Consider the following 19550-nt stretch of genomic DNA (forward strand, 5'->3'; position numbering starts at 1 on the left):
CTCAGTGCATCCTCTCTCTCCTGCCACTAGATTGATCATAATTTGAACATTCAAAGGAAGTGTAGAGAAACAGACACTTTTTAACAACCAGTTCCGGCCACATTGATAACACAAACTTCTCTTTCTCTAAAGTGCTTTTCTAAGACTGAAACTTTTGTAACTCTATAGGAACCACTCTATGATGTTGTCTTACAGCTGCCATATGGAGACCAAAAGGAGTCTCCTTTAGAGACTGAAAAAGTTCAAAATAAAAAAGTCAGTTTATTAGGATTTACACTGGTCTGAAAATGTGTGCATTTATTGGGCGCTGACTGTTTTTACTAACCTCTCCACCCCCCACCACAAAAAATAACAGTGGCTTGGCAAATGGAATTTACAATGATGACATAGGCAGAAACAGACCCAAGTTTGTGGAGGTGTTTGCAGTGCAATAGGAGAAAGGAAATAGTTTGGAGATGGGGTCTAGTATACATACTATAAACAGCCGTTACATCGTGTAATTATTTTTCCCCAAGGTAAATGTCCTAACTCAGAAATGCTTCCTACCAAAGGCTTGAGGCCTTTTGCTTTCAGATGTACAGATTATTAGAGAAAATGGTATTTTGGCCCCTCAAAAAATCCCTAGGCATAGTCAAGCCCTTTAACATGCAGATTGTATTAATAGTTAATGGATAAAATGTATTAAGAGTAGTGTGAGCAGGGGCCAGAACCAGATGTTCCTACCTCCCAGGAAAGTGCCCTCCTCGATGAACTAAAGAGTCAGGTTCCACCTTGCACTTGTATCCATCCAGGATGGATGGAACAGGATGGGTGGAAAATGTCCTCACTCCTTCCTACAATGCCTCACCATTAGGACACTCTCCTGCAAAATGGAAAATGTGGTTTCAGCCCCTCTACAGCCGAGCACTATACCCCATGTTCCCCATTTCATGGGCAAATCCCTCACCCAGTAAACTACTAGGCAAATAGGTTTTCCTCCTTCCTGAGTTAAATAAGGACATTGAAATGCATCCCAGGGCCTAACACTTTCTATTGGCTTCCAGAAAGGAACTCAGCTTGTGTTCCCTGGAGATGTATCAAGAGATGTATCATAAAGTAAAATCAAAATATTAGAAAAATCCATGAAACATATTCAGATTAAAAAATAAAATGCATACAAGAAACCTTAACACCGGCCTGTAGTGGCTTCATGCACTAACCAGGCAATTATGTACTTTGACCTTAAAACAAAAGAAGTCCAGAATTGAAAAAATAAAACTGAGGATTTTTCCCCCCAGAAAACAGCATTAAAACCTTGAAAAATGAACAAAACCGATTACTCAAAATTGGCAATTTTCACATGACTACTATGTAAGAATCTTATTTGGTATCTGTATAACCTAGTCCATAATGTAAGGTGCAGAAAATGGTATCTGCAATGGTACAAGAAGTATGAGATTTGCAACAGCTGCCAAACTGGAAACAGTAGCGTTGTCAAATCATGTTTCATAGTGTATCAGGGACTTAGCTGAAAATACAATTACATTCCAAAGTCCAGAAAAAGCAAATATTTAATCATTCTACTTGATGAATTAACAAGGGTCTTTGTTTCTGCACAGATTTTAGCATTTGTGAGAAATGTTTCTGAAGAGTCTATTAGAGGCCACTTACTCTTTTTGAACTAGTGGGACAGGACACAGAAGAAGAGGCTGCTCTTCATACATTTCTGGAAGCCAAAGACATTTTCTGTATTCAGTGAGGGAGCTACAAATATAATGCCACAGCAATGACAAATAAGGACAGCAATCTTGGAATTCTACTTTCAAAAGCACCCCACCAAGTACCTTATAACACAAATATTTCATATAATACCCAGTTCTTGCTATACTGAAAGTACCTGGAAGTTTGTACTAGGTCCTCCACAAAGCTGTTGAAGTAGTAACTTTCACTGTAAGGCCTCCATTACGTTTTGCTGTTTCCTCTGCCTTGAGATAATCTTTCATTCGTGGTCCTCTTTTACCCCCAAGCTCTTGTAAAGTACTAAGTAGAATCTATAGAGGCAGAATGATCAGCGTTCTTCCCTTGCTGATGCCTTCAACAATTTATCATGAATGGCATGTTTATTTTGACTCGTGTAAATATCCTTGAGCCAGGAAGTGCTCATCTATGCTTCTGCAACATGGGGTCCTAGCACCAAGGTGGAGACCTATGCACACTGTTCACAACCCAGCACCCAAGACTGTAAGCACACTCCAAGCCAGAAATATGTCAATGGGTCTACCCCAGGCTTATCCCTCCGTACCTCCACAAGAGACTTTACCAGCAAACTTCCTGGTCTGGAAGATTTGCCTGGGAAGACTTTGAGTGGAATTTGCTTGGGCCTCCCTACAGAAGCTGAACTCTTCTCTCTGAAAGATGAACAGGAGTGGCCATGTCTTTGACTAATAAGTAGGATCATTCATCAGAATACTTGGAGATACATCTCTCTGCTTAAAAAGAAACTCAGATTTGTTTTGTGTCACTTAGTTTTATCAAAGTAACTTGGTCATGATTGGAACTCAGAAATCAATATCTAAAATAAAAACAGATCTAGCTGCAGGATTATTTCCTGAAGAATCACAAGGGGTAAAGAGATGGATTACCAGTCTGTGTATCTATGGTGTGCCTGATTCAATAGCACTGACTAGGCAAAACAAAATGACATACTTTTTTCTGACAACCCCTTAAAACTGACTTTATCTGGTGAAAAATTATGCAAATGTTGGTATAAAAAGAGGAAGATTCAGCTTTAGTCGCACAGACTATGAAATCTGTTGTCCTATATTCATCCTCAATTCTGGGTTAATTTTCTCTTCCATGACTGACATAAAAAACAATGTATAGCCATTATTTCAAGTGAAAATTAATTAGAGCTGTGCATTTTACCAAATTAGGCTTTGCATAGAACAACTTTCAACATAAAAAGTCTCATCCATCATGCTGAACGTCAAATGCATTTAAAACATTTTTGCTGTCCTTTACAAATCACAATTTCATAATTACTTGTAACTTTCGTGGTTACAGTTACAGAAATGGACCTCCTTAGGGCTGGGACTAGAGATATTACAGACAGGCAGGGCATAGTCACAGAACTTTTCTTAGTCTGCCAAAGGAATATCAGCTTTGACAGTGTGGGAAATCCTAGTGTAGGCCACCTAACAGCCTCCAGGTAGTAAAAAAGTCCCACCCATTAATTGAATTTGAATGACAATAAAAATATTCTGTTTATGCCTCGACTTCTCTTCATTCTATGTTTGTGTATTACCTAAAGGGCTAAAACAAATCTATGGTATAGTCTCCTTTCAGACAGCAAAATGTAATTTAGACCCTGGTAATACTCAGTATATTTTTAGAAGCCAAAAGAGTAAATTGCCTTCTATTTAAGTACACTGGTATTTGCATTGTCACAGTACATTACATGGACTTGATGCTTAACATATAACTGCACTAATCTTTGTGGCAGTCATAATAACAAAAGAAAGTTGTTTGGAAATTTTCTATTTTTATTTTTTTTACAAACAATGAAAACCTTTCCACTGAAAGGCCACATGTAAAACTATGGTTTTTCTGCAGAGAGACCCAACGCTGCTTATTACCTACAGTATGCTAGCTATGATGAACAGACCACCATAGTTGTGACAACTGATGTAGCTGCCTCCAGGGTAAAACAAAGGTTTACATATTACACAAGCAATTTAACTGTTTTCTAAACATATTGCCAAGACAGTGGGAGTTGGCAGCATACACTGTGTTTTAGGTTTTGGATACTTGGATTAGAAGTGACTGTTGATTGTAGACCTTTTTATTTGTTTTCTGCAAACTACAAGCAACCTAGTAACCTAGCAAAGAATTCTTCACAGCACTTAAACTTGTCTTCATGGCTTCCTAAATATTACATACAAAAGTCACTCCACAAAAGTGGCATAAGAGTCTGTGCATACATAAGAAAATTGTCTTGTTCCAACTCTTACAGGGTCCCCCAAAGTGAAATGTTTTATAATCCTTTTTTTGTGCGGTAGTCAGGGAAGAGAAAAAAAGATTTGGACAAAGATTATCCACAAGAAAGAAAGAGAGACTTTTGGTGGGTTTCAACTGAAACACAATAAAGAACATAATTAACTTCACAATTCTTTGCGTTTTTCATTTGACTGCAGGGAGGAGATGAAAGAGGACTGTTAAGCCTTGCATTCCATCCCAATTACAAGAAAAATGGAAAGTTGTATGTGTCTTATACCACCAACCAAGAGAGATGGGCCATTGGACCTCATGACCACATCCTTCGGGTTGTAGAGTACACAGTATCCAGGTATCGGTAAAAGTCTAAACATCCCAAACTCAGTTTTATCATCTAATTTTATTTGGGATTTTTCTTACTTTTTTAAATGAACAGTCAACTGGTATATCATCTGGCATATCTAGGAACTTTCTCAAATTCCACTGGGTTTATTTCAAGCAATAGTTTTAAAACAGCAGTGAGCCTATTGCCTTATTCTCTTATTTTATATGCTGCCATTGTCATTTGTATTAGAGTGGTTTCCAAGTTACTGTGTATATATATCCTGTGCAGTATCATTTGCATGACTTCTGGAAAACATAAATTTCTGGGTTACAATGGCTGTTCCTTACAGTGTCATTCATTAATTTAAGTTTATTAACTGTGGGAAATAATAGTAGCAGAGATACAAGAATTATTTTTATATCTTTATACTGCAGGAAAAATCCACACCAAGTTGATATGAGAACAGCAAGAATGTTTCTAGAAGTAGCAGAGCTACATCGAAAACATCTAGGAGGACAGCTTCTATTTGGTCCAGATGGATTCTTATACATTTTCCTGGGTGATGGCATGATCACTCTGGATGATATGGAGGAGATGGACGGTTTAAGGTACAAAAATTACCAATAGATTAAAAATGCCCAGTCTTTTTTTTAATTGTTTTGTGCCTTTAGATAATCATGAGGATAGGTCACTGGAGTCAACCAACATTGTAGTCACTCACCAGTAAACTCATAAGGGTAAACTCGACGCACCTTACTTTATTTAATTCTGTTGTACATGAGTTAGACAAGCAAGATTTTATTTATACTTACCACAAAACTGGATTTTTTGGCAATTTTGCACAGCTTGGATTCTGTGTAGCTGTATTTGCACTGCTCTTTCCTTATGAGCATACTCAGAAGTCAGAAGACTATACTATGGTTGCGTAGGCTCTCTAATGAAATTGAATCACCTGGGCATACAGGTAATGTCAGGGAAGTCCCAGAACGATATAGTTTTCCTGTGGTCACAGAAAAACCAAAACCAGGTGTATGACAGAAGAAGAAAGCCTTCCTAGACCAAAGACCACTACAAGGCAGAATGTTTTTAACACTATGCACTCTTATTAAAAATTTCTGGGTCTTGTGAACCATGTTTGCATACCTAACCATGTTAACATTGTGTGGCGCCCTTGGAAGAATCTCAAGGCACCCCACGGGCCACTACATCCTGGGTGAAAATTACTGCTTTAGGCCCTGCAAACACACAGAAGTTTGAACCTGCATCTCTGGCTCCTTAGCAAAATGGTCTAACAACCAGGCTTAGGCATTGCCTAAGCACTTTCCAGTCCTTCTGAACCAGACCTACTGGGGAGTAGAGATAGTCAGATATGTGGGGCCAGGAAGGAACAAAAAGCAAGTTGTCAGAACTCAGGGTGACTTACTGAGAAGGATGATACTCTGGAAGGGAGTGAGCCCTTGTTTCAGGTTCCTGCCCTGGCTCCTGCCCTTAGTGGAGGCTGAACCATTGCTGCTTGCCCAGTTCAATATTAAATGCAAGATGCAGAAAGCCTATTAGGAACCAGGGTCAAAACCCAGAGGACCCTCCCTACCATGATATCATCCATGTCCTGAACCAGATGGGCTCTGCTTTCTTATCTTTCTCTTGGCTTCACATATCTCCTGCTCTTGGCTGCCCTGTGCTTAAGAGTATTTTGCTGGGAGGCAGGAGATATACGCAAATCTCTTTGCGGGGGGGAACTGGGGCTAGAACCTGGTTTCCAGCAGTCTGGGCAAATCCCTTAGTCATGATGTTCTTCAGCTAAAAGGTGGGAGGGTGAGAGGACTGCTATCTTCCTCTTCGTTACTTCTGGCAGGTACACACACACCCGGGTAATCCTGTGAGTGGAAACAGAATCCAAACTGTCTAACTGCAAACTGTAGTTATGAGGTTACAGAAAATCCCAGTTAGGGCTAAATCTTATTACGCGGAACTGTATTTTCAGTATATTCTTGTACTTGAAATAAGTCTCTTCCCACACATGTATTACCAAAGCATTTAATTAAAGTTGTCACCAGTAGTTGTGATTTTTCTGCAACAAAATAATGCTGGTTGACTGCTGACCAACCTTAACATTTTCTTTAAAAAATCCAATAAATAGGCAAAAGGGATTTTTTACATAATGCATAATTAATCTTTGGAACTGGCTGCAAAGTAATTATCACACAATTACTGGTTAATCATGCAATAAATTTAGACCACCCACACCTGCAAAGTAATTACCACACAATAGCAATAACTATCCAGCTATATAAAGAGCCAACCAGGTATAAAGTTAGTGCTTGAAAATGTGTAGCAACTCTATAGCTGGTTTCTATCCAGCTTTAATTTGAATGGTAGCAGGACCAAAAAAACCGGGATAACACATAACAATGATCTAATACTCTAAAAAAGTTATACTCTGAAATATAAGAGTTAGAAATTTGCAATATCAACAGATTGTTTCATAAAGGTATGTTAAAAGAATTCCAGGAAGTTCGTATAAAGAACAATGGACCTTTGGTCAGTTCCAGTGTGACAACTCTTATGACTCATATTGCTCAAAGATCTACATACGGTTCATTGAAGTGTGTAATTCCATTTGTTAGTTCATTTGAATACTGCATAAATAAACTGTATTGGCTGAAATACTTTTTAAAATCAATTGTGTTATCCTCCAACTTTCTCAGTGATTTTACAGGTTCCGTATTACGTCTGGATGTCAATACTGATTTGTGCAATGTGCCTTATTCCATACCACAAAGCAATCCACATTTTAACAGCACCAATCAACCTCCTGAAATTTTTGCACATGGACTCCACAATCCAGGCAGGTAAGTAAATTACATTTATTCATCATTGTTCTACATATTGATGCTCACCATACTTGGTTAGTGCCAGGATAAATTCTGCTTTCAGCTGTTTTATACATGTTTCTATTGAAATCAGAACTCACACACAGAAGGCGGAAGAAATCAGTCCAGAATATTAGGCTTAGGCAGCAAACGTTGACTTAAAGATCCTAAAAAGCATCTCTGTGAGTTTGGGCCTGTGTACCATAGCCCTCCTCATCAGGTCAGATGGAGGCATTAGATTTATAACTAGTGGGCAGTGAAATGTATTGTTTCTTCATAACTAAGTAATCCATTTCCTTATGAGTCCTGGGATAAAGGAGGTTGTCATCTGTGACCTTAGGTAACTAGTTCAAATGAAGGCCAGGATAATTTCATGTTTTTGCAAACTATGTTGAAAACAGCATACATAAAATAGCAGCCTCTGTCCCTATCAAATACATGAGCAAATAAGAAAAAAATCCAGCAAATTTGAGACTAATTCACATCCTAAGGACTGAAAGGTTATGGAAGCTGATATAGTTTCTTGTGCACTTAAAAATGAGTTGCTTTGTGATAAAGTTTGAGGCACTTTTCTAGGACAGTTTAAGGTACTTGGTACTGCTGCTGTCATAATAAATCAGTATGAAAGATAGAAAATGTATTTGGGCCAAAGTGTAACTTTTCTTCAAAGTGAGAGAGAGACCATGCACAAGAGCACAAGTGAGCACATTAGTATCTGCCTGTATTTTTAAGATACTGGAATTTTAGTCGAGCATTTTAACTTGATTTGAAAACAATGTTTATAATATCTGTGAAGATAACTCGCTGATGGCAGCATTTGTCTAGTAGGCTAAACATGGAGATGAAATGCAGGAAGTGCCATATTCTGCACCCAGACAAATGGCCTGGGAAAAGTAATGAGAGTCACTGACCTAATATTTCCCCTAAATTTAAAACAAGACATAAATTTAAGAATTATGCCAGTGAGACTTTCTCAAACTTTCCCTTTTTTAAGATTAACAAAGGTCTCCTTTGGCCTAGAAACCTGTCTGGGGTACAAAACTACAAACAATGAGAGGTCATACTACACTGAGATTCATAGTTAGCCAGTACTGGTCTTCATATTCAGACAGAATACGTTCTTTGGGGAGGAATGAGAGAGATTACTTAAATTACTATTTGTGGTCTTGTTCGTTCTTTGAAGAAATAAGAGCAAGACAGATCTCTCCATTAACGGGAAAATTTTAAATGCTGAGCTAATGAAAAAATATCTGGCTTTTCTGTAAACAACTCAGAGCCCGTCCTATACTCTGAAGGTGTATTTGCTTTATTTGCACAAAGAATAAAAGCCAAAATCAAGTAGAACTCTTCTGCTTCATTCTATTGTCCACTGCTTCATTTTACCTTTTTATATCACCATACACTATGTTCTTTTTTAATTTTGTGTAAACTGATAGAATGGTTTATATTATTGAATGCTTTCAGCCAAAAATATAAATTATACAAATATTATTTTATTATCTATAGTATTTATTGTTCATTTTTGTACTGTTGTAGCAAAAATTGTAAATACTATTACTACTTCTTCTATACCCAGCTTTTTCTGTGGCCTTAGGCAAATTGATTAATTATGCTTTCAATTTCAAACATATAGGGGGGGAAAGGCACAAAATTAAGGCACAAAAAGGCACTACATCTTGTTCCAAAGTGACAAAAAAGTATTTTAAAATAACAGAACCTGTTAACTTTATGAAAGAAAATAGAACTTTAACAATTAAACTCAAAATGAAGAAATGGCAAATAATAGTTGAGACTAAGGTTAAAAAACAAACTTTTTTCAGCACAGAAAGACAGACAAGTGGAAAACAAACTAAACCATCTGGTGCAATCTAAATAAAATAAAGAGGAAAGCACAGTTCAATGAATTGGGTGGGTGGTACTATAACTGTAACATTTCAGCCCATGCTTTGAAAAAATAAGAAACTCAAGTTGTTTTTTAAAAAAGGGGTTGGTTCTTTGCTCCCTTTCTAAAAGTCAAATCCTTCTTTGCAACAAGAATCAAGTATGCAGGTTGGCAGAATGACAGCTGGTTAATGTACCAATAACTTCATTTTTTTGTTAAGTAGAATTAATTTAAATTCAATTATCAACAATTAATATAAAACATAGGCTGCAAGTGCTACAAAAGATACAGAAGGTCTTGGAGGAGGGTCACCAAAATCTCTTATGTATAAAACTGTTCTGTCTGTGATCTGGGCAAGTGTGTAGAAGGCTCCTCTGAAAAAAAAGCTCTGAACCACAAAGAGACAATAGTCCTCCAAAAAAAGGCCACACATTGGTCTTAGGCCATCAGGCCAAGAAGCAATTATTAGTAAAAGAACTGGGGCTACCTTTTCACTTGTCAGTTCATATGACATATTTTTTCCAACCTGATTTTGCTTCTCAGGTGTGCTGTGGATCGCCACCCAATAGATGCAAATATCAATTTAACAATACTTTGCTCTGACTCAAATGGAAAGAACAGATCTTCTGCAAGAATCTTACAGATAATAAAGGGTAAAGATTATGGTAAGTTTTATCCAGTGTAAAACCTATTATGAAAAAGACCCTTTCAAGGGGGGTTGGAAAGATAAATGCATACTAACACCACAGTAGAAAAAATGCAGATAAAAAGAAATATTGTAAATATAATAGGGAACCTAAGAAAGATCAACAAGTACAATTATTATGATGTCTATATCTTAGTATAAAGAATTGTGTAAATAAGTTTCATGAAATGCACCAATAGTCTTCCAGAGATCTGTTAGCTGTTTCTTGCCAGTTGTGACTGCTCATAAAGAAAATTTCCTGGATGATCAGGAAGTGATGAAAATGTATGCTTACTCATTCACAAGTAACCTTTTAAGATACAGAATTTAAGCCTCAGGCAGGGTACCTCCTTTAATGGAATTAAATTAGACACACAAAAACAAAGCACAACCAAATAGGGGAATTACTGAACTCTGTTTAAATTTCACTAAAAACCCTCAACATTGAAAAAGTGTAACATAATAAGACTTCATAGATTATAACAGTAGACATATACCAGGAGACTTGTATTCTAGCAGTTGTGCATTACCTTCAGACTTGGAATTATTGTTCCTAAATATTTTTAAAATACATTTAATGTTTAATTTAATGCTTACATTTAACAGCTTTTAAATTCACTGGAGCAGTGTGGTAAAGTGCAAAGCAGTGTAGCATGTAACAGCATCGTTTATTTAGGTCTTTCAACTGATAGGCTTGCTCACTCCTCCCCAACCTGCATGGTACTGTACATTGAAAGTAGAGCAGCTGTGTTGGCTCATGTAGTAGTCCACAAGGCGTGATGCAGTTGTTTCGGCTTTATTTATTTCACATAGTTTGTGCGTGCATTTTATAAAGGCCAAACCAAAGAATAATGTGGTCTGAAGCGGATTTGGTAAACCACTGCTCCAATGGAATTTTGACTGCATCTCTACTGTAGATCAAACTAAGCAATATTGCAGTGTGGCATTGTGTCCATCCAGAACAGCTTGCCAATATTAACAACTATTCTGTGGTTAACTGCTTAAAGAAAAAGGAGCCCACCATTTCTTCTCATGTCTTGAATAATTTCATTCCTTACCTTGCAACCTAATCTGGAAAATTCACTTGTCAAAGATTGTGAATGGCACTCCAACTGCAACAATAAAATATTCTATTAGCTGTGACTTTGATTTAAGTTATGTAATCAGAAAGAAAATTGCAGCTTGCTTTTAACCTAACTAGTCCTTAAATATATGTTGATTGCATATATGGGAACATTTACCATATTCACGTGGATATAAAATGAGATTTTTCCCTCAGTCAGCCTGGGGAAAAATGTTCTTCGTCTTAGATTTGCATATGAAGTGAAGAGGGGAGCAGGTGGCTGGGCTGTGACTCAGTCCTTGAGCCCAAGTCAGGGCCACAGTCAGCCCCAAAGCAGCCTCCTGTCCCACCCCTCTGCATCTTCTGCTCCACTGCCATCTTTTCTCTCCCCTTAATGCCAGGCACAGCTGGGTTGGTGTCTTTCCCAGGCAAAACTACTGCAAGGCCAGGAGAAGGTTGAGCTTCCACGTGTTGTGCTCCAGAACAGAGCATCCTGATAGTAAGGGGAGGGACAGAAGAGCAAGAGGCGGAGTCTGAGGAGCTGGGGTGGGAAGGAGCAGAGACTGGAGGGACCCGGAGGAGAAGAGGCAGAGACTGGTGGAGTGGGGCGAGGCTGTGGGGAGTTGGAGGGGGGCACACAGGAATGGTATAGGGGGAAGAAAAGAGTGAGGTACAGGGCAGAAGAGCCACCTAACCCATCTTCAGCCACAGCTTTCCCTGCTGTAGTAATAAGGGAGGTTTCAAGACAACCTCCAATACTTAGATTCTATACCCAGAAAATTAGGGGGGAAAATGTAAATTTTCCATATATAAAATCTGGTTATGGATGGGTCCTCTTATATTCAGGTTCACCTTATATTTGAGTAAACATGGTACATAGTAACTTCCTTGAGGAGATTATCTGATATACCCAAACAGCACGGTTCTGTAAAACAAAACTGTGCAAGTGATGTCAACCATAGTAACTACCTTGAAGCTGCTGCATCATGAAAGACTTTAGCCAGCAATGCTGATGCACAATGCTGTACAACACAAGCTTATTCCATAAGAAGGCATTTTTAGAGGAGATTTTCAAAAGCTATGAATGGATTTCAAAGAATGAGTCTAGCTAGAAGTGTTCCTACAGGAACTTAAGCATTTTTGAAGATGTTCCCCTTATTATATTATATTATTTATAACACTGAAGTGTAACAGATCTATTCTATGGACTCAATCCTGGGCACATAAAACTCCATAGCAGGCCTTCCATTAATTTTACTAGGACTAGAATACAATCCCTTGGGCTGCACTGACTTGGCCTTTGGAATAAAGTTAGGTTATGACCCTCTTTTATGGGACGTCCCCTCTTCTAAGAAAAATCACATTAAAATGTTATTTGCAATTTTGTGGCTTTCTATATGCTCCATTTTTTGTCTAGTACATGATGTGTTTCACCATTAGTACAATTCAAACAGCAACAACCTGTTTTCTTCTTAGAGTAACATTTGCATAACTGTTTTGAATATATGAATTTGCATTTGATCTAATACTATGCTAGTTCCTTTTTAGAAAGTGAACCTTCACTTCTAGAATTCAAACCATTCAGTAGTGGACCGCTGGTTGGTGGATTTGTATACCGGGGCTGCCAGTCCGAAAGACTTTATGGAAGTTATGTATTTGGAGACCGCAATGGGTAGGTATCTTAAAAATCACAGTCTAAGGCAAAAGTACTTATTAGGAAGTATACTCAGTTAAGCAATTCCAACATAATGCAGCAATGACTTGTATTATTTTGGGCATCCCAGAAATGTGGCAATGCTATATGTAAAAATCCAGGTTTGTAAAGGTTAGGGACTTGTCTTTCTGGATCATGGCATTCAAAGAAATAACAGCAGGCAACTTGCCAAGTCTCAGGAAGAGCTTGAAATGGGAATACGGATGCCAAGATATTTTCAAAATTGGGGTCCACGTGATTAACAATTCAGTTTTGAAAGCATCCCAGATCTTAGGGAGACATATAACTGATGGAGAAAAAATGTGATACCTTCCGAATGAATAGTTGTGGCTCTCACACAACGTACCTTAGTACCCCAAGGCAAATGAAATATTTGTAAGCATATTTTGAATCTGTATGTATGAAATGTGGGTTCACCCCTAACATCGTTTTAGTATTTTTCAAATGTGGCAAGGGTGGCACAAAGGGGAATGTTTTGCTATATTTTTATACTATAGCCAGGTGGGAAATTATACTGTGATTTAGCTTACAGATGTACCCAGGGAAAAAATATTCTGGACAATTTACACTTTCATTTCAAATAACACTTCACTCTGTGTATTTTTATTACAGCAATTTTTTAACACTACAGCAGAGTCCTGTGACCAAACAGTGGCAAGAGAAGCCTCTTTGTCTTGGGAACAGTGGTTCATGTAGAGGCTTCTTCACAGGCCCCATCTTGGGATTTGGAGAAGATGAATTAGGTAAAATAGATTAAATTTCTTATTATATTGTAAATCTTACATAATGACATGCTTACCACACAGGAGTAGAGTAGGCATTTAATTGCTGCAAATCAACTTCATGGCCATTATACTGCTGCCTAATATTCTCTGTTGTGTAGTTCTCTCTACTTGTTAACATTTATATAGGGATAACCAGTGAGTATGAGCATGAATTGGTAGAGGCACCATCTATAGCCCTCTCACAATGACAGTTTTTGTACAGCTTAAATAAAAAACAAAAGTATGAAAAAAGCTTCCTGGAAGCACATTGCAAAGCATATCACACTTTACTGATTAAAATGCAGTATTTGCAGTACTGAGTGTTTTTCAATTCATGAGGCTTTTCTCATCCATCTTATAGTTAACTCTGTCAGAAATGTTAGGAAAAAGGCATGGTAGATTTCCACCTATAAACTAATTAAAGCAGAAATACATATGCTTTCTCAAGCTATGGTTTAATTCACTAGATGCTCTGAAGATGGAAAGCTGTGGCATTTCTGATTTTAGTCTGTAAGGTGAAAATCTACCCTGCCTTCTGCCTGACTTCAGACTAATATGGCTAAGTACCTCTTTCTAGTCAGAAATGTTAGGAAAACACATGTATTTACTGTATTTGTTTCTTTAATAGGTGAAGTGTACATTTTATCAAGCAGTAAAAGCATGACACAGTCTCAGAATGGGAAACTCTACAAGATTGTTGACCCAAAAAGGTAATCATTGCTCTCATTTTATTCTCAAAGGTAATCTACATCTTTCTTGGATTCTAGCATTGTCCTCTGTCAGGCTAGGCTCATATACATTTATGGTAGATCCAGACTCCTATATTTATTGTACAACTATTTGCACTACTATCAGTGGAAATTATTCTGGGATTCTGAACTATTAGGCTAGGGACAGAAATTACACATAAACCCATATAAGTGATTGAAAATCGATTCAAATCTGTAACACAACAGAAGTTCAGTGCACATAAATCACTTTCAAAATGGCCAAAACCAGTTTAAGATGAACCTGGATGGATATAGTATCAGACTTACCTGATTTAGGTTAAATTGGTTTATTGAACTTCTGTCCAGATCCTCTAAAGATTCATTGTAAATCAGTCCCCTAGCATTCCAGGATGCTTTGCACCTCCGCCTGCAAACCTGTTCCCCCCACTCTTGCAAGGTAGGAGGGATAGCCTTGGCCCAAGCTGTCTGCTACAATTCAGCAGGGAGGCATACTCTAGCACCCTCCCCCCAGCTTCTAGTCTGGGCCACTGCAGGCATATGGCTGCATTTCTAGAATCAAAAGTGAATGTCTGTTCACCTGCTTATCTGTTCAATCTACACAGTTTAGACTAACCCGTGAAGATTAAATCAGTTCAGCCTCAGGCTTTTTGACTATCTATACTTAGCCTTAGTGCCCATTGCTGAAGCTATCCTGTCCCCAGTGGAGAAATGACCAAATTCTACTGTAAGATCCTGCTGCCCAAAACTAACCACAGTGAGTGCATCTACATGAGATGTTAACACCACAGTAGAGTAATTCTACTGCTCATTAGCACAACAGGTAAAAACCATGGTAATGTGCAGTAGAATTAATCCACTATGCATTAGTGTCACATAAAAGCATTTGTCTGTGCTACAGAGCAGTAGCACCGATTACAGCACATTAAGTTAGTACCTGTACTAAACTTAATGGCTTATTAATGAATGTGTAGACACCCTGTGTTATGCAAGATACTGAAGTAATTGCACATGGACATGGTTCAACAGATGTGTATCAACAAAGCAGTACTTAAGCTGCATTGTCTAGATGCTGCTTTAGAAACCAAATCTGATGCTGTTAGCGAGGCAGAAGGACCTGATAGTGGATTCTGTCTATTCCCTGGTCAATTCCAGTCTTACTTTCTTCACAGTTTTACCTCCTATCATTGCTTCTATAAGCCTTTATGAAATTTGATGTTACAGTGAACTACACACACACACACACACACACACACACACACACTCACACTTCTATTTCCCCCTACATACATAGAAGGCCATATGGGAGTGACCCTTACTGTGTATTTAAGTTGACCATTTTGCTCCTTGTTTTCTTTGTCCCTTTAGTCAGGCAGTAGTACATATAGGTCAAGTAAGGGGTGAAACAGTGAGAAAATGAAAGTTATTCAACCAGGGTGTAATAAGTACCACACTGAATGAGATGTCAAACTTAGACTAAACCTGCTTATGCATCAATCAGTATGAAAGCAGCAAGCCCTTTATTATGGTTTCACGTTCTTTGCAATGACTGCCAAGAGAACAATATGGTATCTGAAAACATTATACTCAGAGCTGCTACATTACCATAAATTAGTGTTCTTGGTCAGGTACAGACATTACTTTTACGTATAGATGATCAGAAACCAGTCTATATCGATAACAGAATAGAAGTTTGGTATACATAGACTGGTTTAAAAATAGCAGAACCTGGTCTAGGATTTGCCTCCCACCTCACCAAACAGCGAACGTGTGTTCTGTTCACTACTGATCTAAACTATGCTACTTACAGAAAACCGCATAACTTAAATCGATTCCACCTCAGGCTTTTTGAATGTCTGTATCTAACCGAGTAGCATCAATATCTGTCCACTGCCCAACAGCTACTCATCAGCATCTCTCTGTTTCCTTGCTACCATCAAGAAAGTTGTGCTTTCAAATTTTCATAATTTTTCTACTGCTTATAACAGTAATATATTTTCTAAGCAAAACTGAAATTCTGAAGGATTTTACTGGAATGCTGCATGATGGTGTGAAACTAGTAATAAAAGTGGGGGATGATAGTATAAGTTACACTACAGTGCTAATTATTTGCAAATATTATGCCACCCAGATCTAGTGCAGTTAATTAGAAAGAAGACGCTGCTATAATCTGTCAGCCAATGTGTGTGTGTTTTATTTATGCTTTCTGGTATTAAAACATTTTTACAGAAAAAAAAAAGAAAGAAAGACTTGTCCAGCTTTTTTGGACTGTTTAGTCTGTTGGTGTATGGATTTAAGTGAATTTTACACCTTAAATCCATTATTAGGATCTAATTACAAAGGGCTGCCTTGTTTGACCTTGGCTTTGTGTTCTTGTTGCCTCAGCTAGTAGGGTGGTCTCCAAATGACATACCTGAAAGGCCAGACCTCCCATTGCAGTACTCCTGGTTAGCTATTTCATGTGTGGGCAGGGGGGCAAAAATTGTGTTTGGTTTCTGGGGAGAATAGACCAGAGAGCAGTTGACATTGTCTTTGCTTGTTGGCATATATTTGAAATGCAATAGATTGTGGTAAAACATAGCTTGTTGGAAACATCCGATAGCTTTTATTTGGATAAAGTCTTTGGAGGTTTCTTTAATCTATTATCACTGTAAGATTTTTTTAGGTGAACTGGACTTGGACACTTCAGCAAGAGTACATCATTACATTTTAAGTACTCATTTCTCATTCATTGCTAGCATGTTGCTCATTAGTTACACACTTTAAAAAAAATCAGTGTCCCTGAGAAATGTAATATATAAAGCATTATTAGCAAAACAGCCATGTTCAGATCCATACTGATATAATACATTATTTGTTTTCCTATAAGGCTCACTCTTTCTTATAACACTAGACACTTTTACAAACATACAAATTAAAGGTGTGAATCAGTGACAGTCAAACTGCAACTCCCAGGCCTAAGTGGTTCTTTAGCTGTGGCTCTTTGTAGAAAATGATTCTCAACATTTGAGGGGGTGTCTATATATATATATATATATTTATTTATTTATGTAACCATATGCATTTCCTGCAATCATGGATAATGCAACATACAACTACACTAATGGCATGCATGCATTCCATTGGTCATTACCCAATGCTCCTGTGGCTCCTGAGCCACGCAGAATTCAGTGTCCCTGTTGTATGTCCACTTCCAATGGGCTTTAGGTCTACAGAAAATAAAGCAAAGATTAAACCTGGCAGTGGGAAGGGAGAGGGCAATTGAGTGTGCCATGCCAGTGAAGTTGTCAAGATACGACTTGGTGACAGCTTGATAATATAGTGTTTGGTATCACAAAGTTGTGATGATAGATGGTAGAGACCCTGACTACTTTTAACCTTGTTGTTATCTGTCAGCTGGTGTCTTGGCATCAGTGTAGAAACTGGTCATCTGGAGTTACATGAATGTGGAGAAAGAAGTAGCTTTTCTGATGAGCTCAGGGAGAGTATTCGACATCTGAAGAGTATTGTAGAAGAATAAAGCTTTAATTTTTAATAGAAGTTTTTACTAAAAAATAGTAATTTAGATGCACAGAACTAGCTTTCCTTACCATGGCATATCTATTTAGGTAGGTAACTAAATGTGCTTCTGCTACCAACTAATGAAGTTGCTCCTTTACCCCAAGTGGCTGAAATTAATGGTTTCAGTATGGAGATCTATTATATCCCCTTTGATGATAGCCACTATATAACCAGATCTCATCTCAAATAAAAATGTGTCCCTCATGTCCCTACCCCCACCACAACCTCACAGAGAAACCTACAGTATCAGCACTAGTAAAGTCCCGCTTCAAAAATTCAGGCCATGTGTTTCCTCTAACACCGTTCCCCACTGATTGATATCTAGCCAACAAGAGAAGAATAGGATGTGTGACAGCTTTTAGAACCACTTTCTAGAATCCTATGGCAGTCAACCCGAGTGAAATAATAGGCTGTTAATTGAGAGTTATAGTATTAGAGTTATAGTTTTACCTTCTTGAACAGGATATATTAAATTAGTTATTCTATATAATCTTTTTCAAGTGAGTCCTGAATGAGACCAAATGATTGCAGGGAAAGGACAGGCTATGTGGAAGAGATAACTAAAGTAAAACCACACTACTGGCAAAGAAAATAAAGATGGTTTTGTGAAATTATTTAAACTGATAGCCAGAGGAAAGCTGACAGATGTTGAACAGCGTTCAAATTGGACTGAATCACCTAGTGGAAATGTCAACAATACAACTGCAGTATGCATGAATATAAGAGGAAATATTAGCAATTATAGCTTTACTGGATGATGGGCGTGGGTGAGGCTACAGAGGTACCCAAGAAAGTGTGTCTTTCAGATAATGATAAATCAAATTAGGTCCACAAACAAAATTAAATAAAAATGGTATTGAACAAGAACGTTTGGCAATGAAAGAGCTGATTCCAGTGGTAACTGTACTTGGGAAAGTAGATAATCATAATTACCATGAATTAAGATCAGCAGATGAGATCCTAACAAATATTAGTACTTTACTAGTAACATTTAAGAAATGAAAGTTCTCAGAATTCTGGAGGCTACTTATTATGTAGTCATACATAGCACTAGCATACGAAAAAAGGGGGGAGGTGGAGACAATAGGAAAAAACAACCAGGGTTAAAATGTCAATTTTCAAGATGTTGTCTGTGCCAATGAGGTATCTTTTAAAACCAGAATTCCAGCTCAATCCCAATGCAAAAAATTAAACTATAGGAGATAAAATGTAAATTAGTGGAGCTCCAAGGAAGTTTAAAAGCAAAATAGGCCAAACTATGAAAACAAAAAGAAAATTCTACAGGTTTGGCCATTCATAGGAGAACTTCCAAGAGTAATCAGGTTTGTTATATGACCACAGGGTAAAAGGGAATAATTAAAAGGAAGAATAAAAACTATAGAGAATCTTGTGCATGCAGCTTCACCAAGACAATACTGAGGCAACTACTCCAGTTCTATCCTTTTTGTGTAATGAAAAGGAGGTATCATTAGACATTTGGCGTGGATTAAAACAAGCTGATATTTTATATTAATGGTAATACGTTAATATTTAGGATTGGATGTTCTTCATCAAAGTAGGAGGAAGCAAGGTATGGTCTTGTGTTATGCTGAGAATCAGGATATATTGGTTTAATTCTTTGCTGTTCCTTAATCTCAGTAACCCAGTCCCCATCAGCAACCTAAAACTAAACAGAATTCCCCAACTTTATAGGAGTGTCGTGCCATGTGCTTCACAGATATATGGTAAAAAGCATTGCTTGTTAAGGTCTGAGATAATTCTTTGGTATTCTTTGGTATTCATCACTAGAAAGTAAAAATAAATAAGGAATCATAGAATCCTAGAAGTAGGGTCGGAAGGGACCCCCTGCCTGGGCAGGAGAAAAACTGGGCTCAAATGACTCCACCCAGGTGGGCATCAAGCCTCTTAAAGACCCCCAGGGTAGGAGCCAGCACCACTTCCCTTGGAAGTTGGTTCCAGCTCCTAGCCGCCCTAACTGTGAAG

At 37.8% G+C, this 19550-nt stretch overlaps 1 protein-coding gene across 1 annotated transcript in view; it reads left to right on the forward strand.

Moving 5' to 3' along the window:
- HHIP (hedgehog interacting protein) overlaps window positions 1-19550 on the forward strand; it is a 119495-nt gene that overhangs the window by 70022 nt on the left and 29923 nt on the right. The window contains exons 5-11 of the mRNA XM_019534418.1: window positions 4173-4324; window positions 4732-4905; window positions 7006-7149; window positions 9596-9717; window positions 12349-12472; window positions 13127-13257; window positions 13907-13988. Coding sequence (XP_019389963.1) covers window positions 4173-4324; window positions 4732-4905; window positions 7006-7149; window positions 9596-9717; window positions 12349-12472; window positions 13127-13257; window positions 13907-13988 — 929 coding nt within the window. The remainder of the gene's footprint in view (window positions 1-4172; window positions 4325-4731; window positions 4906-7005; window positions 7150-9595; window positions 9718-12348; window positions 12473-13126; window positions 13258-13906; window positions 13989-19550) is intronic.

Source organism: Crocodylus porosus, unplaced genomic scaffold, assembly GCF_001723895.1.
Source record: "Crocodylus porosus isolate Cpor-Errol unplaced genomic scaffold, CroPor_comp1, whole genome shotgun sequence".
Taxonomy (NCBI): Eukaryota; Metazoa; Chordata; order Crocodylia; family Crocodylidae; genus Crocodylus; species Crocodylus porosus.